Source organism: Aphidius gifuensis, linkage group LG1 (assembly GCF_014905175.1).
Source record: "Aphidius gifuensis isolate YNYX2018 linkage group LG1, ASM1490517v1, whole genome shotgun sequence".
NCBI classification, from domain to species: Eukaryota; Metazoa; Arthropoda; class Insecta; order Hymenoptera; family Braconidae; genus Aphidius; species Aphidius gifuensis.
Window position 1 is genome coordinate 29,325,072 of NC_057788.1, and position 12,218 is coordinate 29,337,289.

General features: G+C 23.0%; 1 protein-coding gene across 1 annotated transcript; it reads left to right on the forward strand.

The window, feature by feature from the left end:
• The first annotated feature begins 285 nt into the window (after nucleotides 1-285).
• Nucleotides 286-12,051, forward strand: LOC122860225 (C-Maf-inducing protein-like). The gene is made up of 8 exons (XM_044163939.1): nucleotides 286-4,648; nucleotides 8,721-8,900; nucleotides 8,986-9,587; nucleotides 9,659-9,787; nucleotides 9,881-10,133; nucleotides 10,403-10,657; nucleotides 10,803-11,103; nucleotides 11,194-12,051. The coding sequence occupies exons 1-8, from the start codon at nucleotides 3,248-3,250 to the stop codon at nucleotides 11,334-11,336; spliced, it is 3,264 nt and encodes a 1,087-aa protein (XP_044019874.1). The 5' UTR covers nucleotides 286-3,247; the 3' UTR covers nucleotides 11,337-12,051.
• Nucleotides 12,052-12,218: the final 167 nt, after the last annotated feature.

A 12,218-nucleotide genomic window follows, 5' to 3' on the forward strand; every position in this document is an offset into this window, starting at 1 on the left:
TAAATTAAATTTACATTTGACATTTAATTAATTAATTAATAAAATACTAATAGACCATTGAACTTTTTTTTTTTTTTCTTTTTCAATATATTATTCTGATATTAAATATCGTCATCCGGTTTTACATATATATCAAGGTTAACAAGACTTTTAAAAAATAAAAAAAAAAAAATATGAATTAATTACTTAATCAATTATACTAAACGTACGTGCATATTATCATCATTAATGATAATAAAATTATTTTTATTATTAAAATAACAATGTTTTGATGAGCGTCATTAAGCATCGTCATTATTTTATTATTAATTATCTCTACATAATCATACACAATACACGTGTGGCCCTCGTATTCTCTTCTCTCTTGTCTCATCTCCTTCCCCCCTCAATAAATACAAACCATACACAATTCAATTAATATCTTATCACTCTTACGTGTCGTGTCAACCTTGTCGTGATCTCAGATGCTGCGCAATAATAATTTACTTTCATTAACTTTTTATTCTTCTACTCTATTATTTTTTTTTCTTTCATATTTATAGTAACTTTTTTTTTTTTATATTGCTTTAATTCATATATCATTATTTTACTTGATGAGATTTAAATTAAATTACTGTAATAATAACTTACATTAATTTTTATTTATAAAAAAAAAAAAAAAAGGTAAAATTATTTTGTATCAATGTTTAGTCAGACATCAGAAAAATATGTTTCAATATTGATAGCGAATTTATTATCGTCGTCACATATGGTTTTATACCCCGGAAATTGAATTTTTATTATTTTTTTTTTTTCAATTTTTAAATACTTCCGTAAAATATTTTTAAAATTATACTGGTATCTTTATTTATCTATTAGTAAAAAAACAAATGTAAATTTTTGAAAATTATTTATAGCTTTTAATTTATATTTTAGGTAGAAATTTTTTTTTTTTTCTTTTTTGAATGAAAATTTAATTTGTAAATTAAACAGTCGATATTTATAAATATATAAATGGTATTAGATGGTGTATTTACTCTCGTGATAGTTTATGCAAAATTTATAAATACATCTTACAGTTTTGATATGTGTGTGTGTGTATTTAGTACTCGTTCATTTAAAACTTTATAACACCCAGTTTTGTTTGAGAGAAATCGCGTGCGTGTTTCGTACTTTGCGCGTTCCAACAACACAAATGAAAATAATAAAAAAAAAAAAAATTAAAATAAAAAAGGCAAATACACCCGCATTTATTAAACAGACCTGCAAATGTATATATACACAATTGTTGATTATATCTGCAAGTAGTGTATGTATATATCTACGAGGTGAATAAAAAAAAATTTTAAAAAAAAGAAAGAGAGCAAAAGCAACAAAAAGACTAATAAAAAAATTTTTAAAAAATATAAAAAAAAATAAAAAAACAAGTAAAGAGTTCAGACTCAATGTTGGCAGTACAATAGTGCAATATCGGCAATCGTGTCGTGCGGATCAAACGTTTAAAATTAATTAAAATTAATTATAAAAAAAAATAAAAAATTACAAAAAAAAACTCCACTCTCTGCATCGAGTAATTTTTTATTAAATAAAACTTTCTAAAAAAAAAAAAATTAAATAATTCTTATCAGTATTTTAAATTTAAAAAAAAATAAAAACAATAAGCAAAATTTGATTATTTTAATATTAACAATATAGTAAATAAAAAAATTTTACATTTAAAAAAAAAATAAAAGGTGCTTTTCTGTGTCACGATGGTGTTTTTAATTCAAATAAATTCAACAAGCTTAAAAGCTCATGATAACAAGTAGGGATGAAGAAAAGAAAAAAAAAAAAAATATTGTTTAAGGAAAAATGTATAAAAAAATGTACAAGTTAAATAATGAGTGTGATTTGCTAAAAAAATTAATAATTAAAATGACAATTAACTTAATTAATTAATTAATAATTAATTGAATTTAATAAATTTTTTTTTATGAAAAAAAAATTGCATTTAGTGGCAAGTGTATCGATCGATATATTTTCTTTGTTAATATTTGTATTATTTTTATTTTTTTTTTGCAAAAAAAAGTTGAATGTAACACTTGTTCATCATCATCATCATCATCGATCGGACTGAAACTCGATGCGCGCCGCGAACGCGCCCTCTTCTTCATCGAGTTCAACATAACAACACACACATATCAAAAGTTGTAGAAGAGAGTCGTGTGTTGCGCCGTCGTTTCTCTCACGAAATTATTCAATTTAATAAACAATATTATTAATTAAAAATACAACAACATACATGTACTTGTGATAAAGTGAGATAAATAATTTATAGACTGAAATAAAAAATTTATTATATTATTTCGAATATAATATTTGAATAATGGATCAACCCTGGAACACAACTACGCGGTGGTACACGCCTTCAAAAAAATTTACCTGACGTCATCTAGTCCTTATTATTTAAATAATTAATATTTATAATTTATCATAAATTTGTGTTGTGTTATTGCAAGTGTATAGCTAATATTTCTATAAATTTTTTTCTTTTATTTTTTTTCTATTTTATAAACTATAAATGAATTTCGAAAAGAAAAAAAAAAAATTCGAAATTTAGTGCAAAGTGTTTACGAAATAGAAAACAATATATATTATTCATTTTTTTTTTTTTTTTTTTGATATTTAATTAAATAAAATTTGTGATTTATATATATTTTAATATATTATTTGACTATTTATAGAAAAATGATTTACCGAAAATTTTCACGTAGAGCTAGAAAAAAAATAAGCATTAAAATGATTACCAATTTTTCGATTGTTCTTTTTTGTTTTTTTTTTCTATAAAAAGTTATTGGTAGTTTTAAAAATTTGATGATATTGATAAGAGGTTGAAAATAAATAAATAATAATCGTGATAATTTTTTCCTTGTCATCATCAAGGCTGTAAGTAATACTAGACATCATTGTGTCATTAACACGAACTCTATGACGTCCATAAACTGAATTTTTTTTTTCATATCATCAAAATGATAATTAATAATAATATTTCCAAATATAACATGATGATAAAATAAAACCACCGAGCCAGCATTTAAAAAATTACAAAAATAAATAAATAATAAATATTAAATTACAAATAAATTAATAAAAATTGTATGCTCACTTAAAATTTCTATACACGCAACCGTCGTTTAAATAATTAAAAAAATAAATAAATAAATAAAATCAAAATTAATAGTTGGTGATAATAAACTAGTGAATTATTTAAAAAAAAAATAAATTCAAAATGTTTTGCTTCCAATCGCGTTTTACACGAACATTACGTGGTAATTCATCATCAGTTAAAACTGATGTACCATCAACAAAGCTTTCCTCCCAACAACAACAACAACAACAACAGCCAACAACACCAAAAAAATCAATAGACACAAAAAATACAAATGATAATAGCAACACAATAAAAGGCAATACAATAAGACGTAATTCAGAAGCAGCAAGTGAAGATTCTGGATCATCATCAATTCGTTATATTGATCAATTATCAAAATCCGAAAGTAGTAGTACTGATACATTACCAGGTATACATGCTGATTATTTTGAATCAGAACCATTATCACCAGGTCTTGTAACACTTGATATACCATCAGCATCACCAACAACAACAACAACAATATTTACAAATAAAAAACAAATATTAAAAAAAACAAATAAAAAAATATCTGGTAAATGGAAAAAAAAATTATTATTAAAATTAAAAAATGATAATGATCAAGTTTGTTTAATAAATAATGATAATAATAAAAATATAAAAATCATAAATAATAATAATGATGGTAGTAAAATAATAAAAGCAAGTTCAACAAATGATTTATTGACATTGAATGGATTTAGTGAAGGTGAGGATAATAACGATCATGACGTAGATGATGATGATGATGATGAGGAAGAAGAGGATGATGATGATGATGATGAAAAAGAAATTGATGATAATGTTGTTGACGACGAGGATGATGATGATGATGATGATATGGAAGCAGAGGAAGAAGATTATGACGAGGGTTGTGATGCTGAAACAGAAACAGAGGAAGGTTCATCAATGCCATCAAGTCCAGCAGTTGCATTATCTGTTGTAATAGCACCATCAGTATCACAAGTACCATATTATGATTTTTTATCAGTTAATGGTGGTTCAATGAGACAAGAAACAACAAGTACAAGTTCACCACAATTATCAAGTAGTAATACATTAATAAATAATAAAGAAAATATAATTATTACTGATGATGATAGATTATCAGTATCTGGTGATTGTTGTAATCCGTCCGTTGTTGGTATGAATTTAATTATAAATAATAATAATAATATTAATAATAATATTATTAATAATAGTAATAATAATAAAAATGATAAATTACTTGATACACCAACAACATTACCAGCAGCAAGATCATGTCCAAATCTTGAACAACAATCAATATTTTTTTCATCAGCAAGTTGTAGTAATAGTCCAAGTCCAAGTCCAGGACCAGCTGGACCAAGATTTAGACCAATTGAAGAGGGTGATGTACAAGTTTGTTATCTTAATCATACAAGAACACTTGTCAGTAAAATATTATCAAGTAAATTTTTAAGAAGATGGGAAACACATCGTCTTTATCTCAATGATGCATGTCTATCATCAAAAACAGTGAGTTATTTATTTCATTTTTAATTATGTATAAATTATTTTTTGACAATAACATTATTTTTTCATTCTTGGAACATTATCAATTTTTCATATACCATAATATACATTTTTTTAAAAATTTTTTTTTCGATGTTATTTGACAAGACCAGAATATATGTCGGTAAATAATTGACTTTATTAATCATTTCGATTGGTCGATGACGTGCGAAATTACCTCGAAATACTTTTAAATCATGCATCTTGTAATTTATTATTATTTTTTTAAATTTTTTACACACGCATTAAATAACTGCATAATTTTATTATTATTATAATTTTTTTTTTTGTTAAATTTTTTCATCACAAAATATCAAAAATATATATTTCATTATTTTGTAAAATATATTTTCTCTTTGTTCATTAAAATTTTGATTGTATATAAAAAAAATAATGAAAATTGATTTAATTTTATATGTTATTTATACATTGATGAAATATTTAATTACGTTTTATTTCTAAGCGTGTGAAAATGTGATTAACATTGATAGTAAACAATCAAATTTTTTTGTCGTCATGAAGTGTCAATCAAGTAACTTTGTTCAAACACATACAAAATAAATTAATATTTTATATATGTGTATTCCCCTTTTGTATCTTCATCATCATCATCCAATCAATCATTATGTCTACAAACAATTTATTACAATATGAAATTTACACAAATTATTAATTTTCAAAACCACTAATATTAAATCCATCAAATATTTATCTTAATAACAATTTTTTTTTTTTCATTTAAATTAAACACATTTATGAATATACTGTTGATATAATGAGATTTATTAAATTACATATATACACTGATTGTGGTTTAAAATTTAATTAAATATACGCAAAAATTTTATCAGTTAATTTTGATATTTTATATAATCATAATTGAAATTTAAAAATTTTATTTTTCGCTTTTTATTTTGTCTGTAAGTTTTTTAAATGCTTCCATTTATGTCATATATTTTTACTGTTATTTATTATTATATATATAATATATTTTATTTTTTTAAATTTTTAAAAATTTTTTTTATCCATGCGTGCCTCCAAATTGACGTCACACTTGACCTTGGACACCGAGTTTCCGTAGATAAACTGTCGATTTCTGACACTGATACTGTCTCGTTTACACGGTTATTGAGTAACACTATTTTAATTATTAATATTGATACATTTAACCTGTGAATACTATTAAACAATTGAAACAAAAAAAAAACATAATATGTCTTTTTTAATTCATTCAAGATTATAATTATAATGCAATTTTATACCACGTGTAAAAAATAAAACGAAATACATTTTATTATTGTATTTTAAATTTTTTAAAAAGTATTTTTTTTTATTATTTTTTTATTACTATATAAATCTTGAATTAATTTGTCATTTATTATTTTTTTTTTTTTTGTATTTTAAACTAATGATTTGTATCAATAAATATTAATAATACTTGTTCAAGTAAGAATGCAACAATGATGTTCAATGAACAAGACCATTTTTATGAAATAAAAAAAATAATTACAAATTCATCAGTAAGGTCATTCGATCATGACGCATTGAATTATTTTAATCGTCAATAATCGTTTTTATCAAAATCACTTGAGATTTTTTATAAATAAAATTAAGCAAATAAAAAAAAAAAAAGCTAAATTTAGAGGACGATTTGTAAATGACATGACAAATTGAATAATTTATTTTTGAAAATTTACTTGACAAAGAAATTTAATTTTTTTTATTATTTGAAATTTTTTTTAGACTAAAGTTTGTGAGAGATTGTCTGAGCAGTTTGTCTGACTACTCTAATGACGTATGAAATTTAACGAAAAAAAAAAAAAAGAAAATTAGACTCATCTCAAGTAATGACCCCCAAGATAATATTGTGACGTTTCAAAAATTCATGACGTACTTCAATGTCAAATAAACGTCACAATTACAAAAAAATTAATTCAAAAAAATACACTTGATCTCTTTCAAATAGTCATAAAACTTTGCAAAACTTTTTTACAGATAAAACCAAGTTTTTTACGAAGAAAAAAAAAATCTTTTTAAACTATATCACGTACTTTTAATATCGTTTCGATAATGTTATTTGAAAAAGTCGTTAATTCATTTGACAAATACAAAAATACATTTGAATTTGAATATAAATTGAAAAATAAAAAACTAATTTATTCATGGAAATGAAATATGATTTATTTATATTTTATATTTTTATAATAAAAATAGAATATAATACAATTTTTAATTGAATATATATTTTTTTTATTATTAAAATTCATGTGGATATTTAATGTCATATTTTGCTAAGCGAGGTCGTGTATTTACAAGACGATTAACGTCAAACTGTACACCTGTGTACGTTATTAAAATTACATGACGCAATTCAAGTTTAATTGTTTCAATTATCCATATATTTAATATTATATATATTTTAAAAAAATAATAGTTTAATTGTTATTGACTAAATAAAATAGAAAAATTTTTATTTTTTATATTTCAATACAATTTAACAATTATTATGTCAATTACATAATTAAATATTTACTTTTTCAAATAATTAATTAAACATAAATTTAAAAAAAATTAAAAATAATATAATTTTAATTAAAATTTTAAAAACTATTATTATTTTTTAAATTTACATATCTAAAAGTCGCATTTTAATAAAAATTTTATATTATTTTTTAATTAACATAATGTAAAACAAAAAAAAACATTTTTCTATTTTTTTTAAATATTTAATAAAGATATTTTTCTGTTAGAAATATATTTTTTCGATAGAGAAATATTTCGATTGTTATTTCGAAAAAGTAATTTACAATTAAATTAATTATTTGCATAAAAAAATAAAAAATTTTTTTAGATTTTTTATTTTTCTGTTGATTCAGTGTTCTCATTCTACCTGGGCATATATATTTGTATGTGTGTGTGTGTGTGTGTTCATTGAGGGGTTGGATGCACGACCGTAGATTAGGTCGAGCACGAGAACAGTCGTTCAACCCGCGGCCTGAATTCATCCACTGACGTCATTCAGTATTCCCACTTGCACAATTCACAAATGTATAACTATATATCTAACCCAAGAATCAGCTCATTTTTCAACCAACTTCCTCGTCAACGACATTGCTATGCAATTGTTAGCCTTCTCTAATAAAAAAAAAGAAAAGAAATTAAATAACACAAAATATCAAATGATCCTTATCGAGCCAGTTTTTACTGCATGCAAATATTTTTTTTTTTTTTTTTATATTTTTCTTATTATTTTTAAAACTAATTTTAGCATAAATTTTTTTTTTTTTTCACCCTATATAAACTTTATCATATATTTTTATTTTAAATAATGTACCTATATATAAAAATTTTAATATTTTTTTTTCACATTACAATTTTAATTATCAAAAATAAAAAAAATGATTTTAAATTTATTCTGGAAGTTTTTTTTTTTTATTTTTTTCTATTTGTTATTAATATTTATTATTTTTTATTAACATAAATTTTTTTTTTTTTATATTTTTTTTCATTTAAAATCAATTTTATGTTATTAATCAATTTTATCAATTGTTCGATCATGTTTTTCTTTTTTTTATCGAATTATATAATAATAATTGGAATGTTGTGATACCAGTTTTGATTTTTTTTTTATTTATTTTTTTTATTGAAATGATTTACGTCATACTTTGTCAAGATGAGTAACAAAAAAAAAAAAATAAATAAATAAAAGAAAAAAAAAACAAGAATATATATGCAATTCTTTTCTTTAAAAAAAATATGAGGCTCTTCTTTGTTTGGTGATGCTGAGTGTTGTGGTAAAATTGGGGTGAAAAATATATTGACGATGGGAGTTAAAAGGGGTTGGTTGTTGAGGAAGTAATGTACCAGACACATTGCCGGAAAACGTCAACCGACCCACTGACATACTTGGATATATGTTTTGAATAAGTACATGTATTTTTGTGTTTTTTTTTAAAAAAAAAAACTTTCTTCAACTTTAGTATATATTAAAAATAAAAATAATAATAATCTATATATATTATTTTATAAATTATAGATGACTGGTTTTCTTCATCAATCAGTGCCATACAGCAGCATGACTGAAGTATATGCAGTTGCAAGATGGGATCCAACTTATAAATATTGTTTGAGAATTGTCTTGCCAGATGGTTCATTGCTATTGCAAGCAAGTAATGCATACACAAGAGATCAATGGTACCACTCAATTTTATGGAAGGTATAATCAAAATATAAAAATTAAATAAAAATAATATTAAATTTAAATTATATTAATATTGATTAATAATTAAATTTTTATTTAGAAAAATATTTACAAATATCAAAATACAGTTAATGATAAAAATGTTAATGAAGATACAATATTACGTGAATTAAAATCAATGGTTGATTTTTCACTATGGACACCACTACAAGATGCTAGAATAAATACAATACCACTTGAAGCTGTTGCAAAACTTCTTGAATATCCAATTGATGATGATAATGATGATATTATTGATGAAAAAATTATCATGAAAAATGAAGAATTAATAATACGTAATGATAGTAAAAATTGGGCTGAATCAGTATTATTAGTTGCATCACCATTGTTAGAAAAATCAGCACCACCAACAGCATTAGCACGTGCATTATCACGTATAACTAAAAAATATCCAACATCACCATTAGTTGAATCACTTGGTCCAGCAATAACACGTTGTTTAAAGCATAATGTTGATTTTGGTAAATCACAAGATATGAGAAAATTAATACAAATGTTTATTGCTGCATTATATGAAAATATAAATGGTGAAAATTTATTAAGAAATTATATATTATCTGTACATGGTCCTGGTAGTGATTGTCCACATCCACGTGTATTAAATAATTTACTTGCAATTTGTGTTGCTGCAATATTTCACAGGTATAAATATTTTTATTTTTGTTAATTTTTTAATTGTAATAATTATTTGATGAAAAAATTTATTACTATAGATTTGAAGTTACAAATCGAGGTAATTTAAATACAGAATGTATGTCTCAATCACCACCATCTACGCCATCCACACCACCACCACCACCACTACCACCACTTGAGTGTTATCTTCATGTTCTTAAAATAACGTTAGTATAAAAATTTATTTAAAAATAAAATTCATGCAGATATATTATAAATAAATAAAGAATTGTTTTTTATTTTTTTTTTTATAATTTTAGATCAGAGTATGCTGATTGGAGACCAGGTTTAGGTGAATTTCTACAGCCAATACCATTTCCAAAAGATGCACTTGAAAATAAAGAATTTCAAGAGTCAATGATATTACCAGTATTTAGACAATTTGCTAATGATAATAGATGTAGTGTTCATAAATCATTATTACCAGTACGTGAACCACGTTTAGGATGGATTCATATTGTTGCACCATCAAGCTCAGCATGTCCAGATGATGGTACACTATTTGGAGAAATGGTAAAATTTAAATTATTTAATTTGTCATTTGAAAATATAAATTTAACATTATTTTTTTTTTTTTTTTTGTTAAACATGTGTTTTATTATTTTTTGTTTTTTAAATTTCATGTTTTAAAAAAATATATTTATTATTTTTAAAAATTCTTTAAACACTTGCCAAAATAATACAATGATTTATCACTTGATGATAACGAATTAATTTTATTTAAAAAAAAACAATGATGAATTCTTTGAATTTTAATTTATTACTTTGTTTTTTTTTTATAGCTAACAACATTGTTAAATTGTTGTTGTCGTCGAAAAAAATTTATGAGCTCATTGTTAAAAAATACAAAAAGTGCATGTGTATTACTTGGTATACGTGGTTGTGATGCTGCACAGGAAGCATTATGTTTGATGCTTGAATGGAAACTTTTAACAAATGACGAGGGACGACAAGTTGTATCTGCCCTTCAGTCAACGAACTCTGGTAAAGAACGTTATACAGCACTTTGCCAACGTCAACGAAATCTTCAAGAACTGGTAAATTTTTAAAAATTCAAATTTAAATAAATTACATTTGCGCAGAATTAAAATTATAAAAAATTCAATTTAGTATTTTTATTTTTTAAATATTCATAGTAATATTAGATAGATAATATTTTGCTGATGTAAATTAAAATTTTAGCAACAAAAAGGTGGTCCTAAAAAATTAACACTACCAGTACGTGCAACTGATGCTGATGTTGCATTATTACTTGGTGGTGGTGCACTGGGTAATCTTGAATGTTTAACACTAGCATTTACATCAGTAACATCAGCATGTGCTGAACAATTAATAAGATTACCTGGTTTACGTTATTTAAATTTATGGGCAACACAATTTGGTGATGCTGGATTACAAATGATTAGTGAACATTTACAAAAACTTCAGGTACTAAATTTATGTGAAACACCAGTGTCTGATAAAGGTATATCAACACTAGCATGTAAGTATTATTATTTTAAAAATAAAACAACTAATAAATTACATAAATTCATTTATATTAATTGAAAAAAATATTATTTTTTATTTTTAGCACTGACAAATCTTAAAAAATTAAATTTAAATAGTACTAAATTATCAGCTCAAGCATTTGAATTATTGAAGCAACGTTTGCCGTTACTTCAAGAGTGTAATGTACTTTATACTGAGGCCTGGAGACCAGAGTCAATACCCTGATTAAAAACAACAATTAATAATCAATATAATAAAAATAAAAATATTTATTCCAGTGTCAAATTTAAAAGACATTGTTTGTAAACATTTCTAACAAAAAAAAAAAATTCCTTTTTTCTTATTTTTTAAAATTTATTATCTTTTTTTTTTTTTTTCTTTTTTATATTTAATTTTAGTTTATTATCAGTAATAATTTAGATAATATTTATCAATGGTGATATTTAGTTTTAAATATTAATTTTAATAAATGATTTTTTTTTTTTAAATTAAATTTTTATTTCTATAAAGTAAAATTTCATCTGCATGATTATTATACCATTAATATAAATAAATAATTAAAAAAAAATTGATATTTATTGTTCATTTTATAATCGTAAATTTCAATTCATCAAAAGTAATAATAAATAATAAATAATAAATAAATAATATTGAATTCTGGCCTGAAAGAATTGAGTCAAGAATTATTGAGGGTATTTATTGGTACGCTTTAATAGCTAGATGATTGCAATTTATAAAAATAATAATAGTTTACAGTATATTGATTAAAAATAAGCAAAAAAAAAAAAATACGAATTTAAAAAAAAAAGTGGTTGTAGATGGGCCTTTTTTAACAGTTTTTTTTTTACGTCTCCGTTAGCTTCATCATCGTCTGTCGTTTATTCACTGTCAGATTATTTAAATTTAAAAAAAAAAATATTAATTATTACAGTCGATTGAAGAGGCTCACGTGAGTAACGTAAAAGTTGAAAAAATTTTAAAAAATAAACAAGGGAACAATATTTAATTAAAATATAAAAAAAACTGTTCTTCAAAATGAAAATGACTTAAAAAAATTACTAAGAGTGCCCAACTGCCTTTAAAACACTACAAGTTTTCAGCAACCAC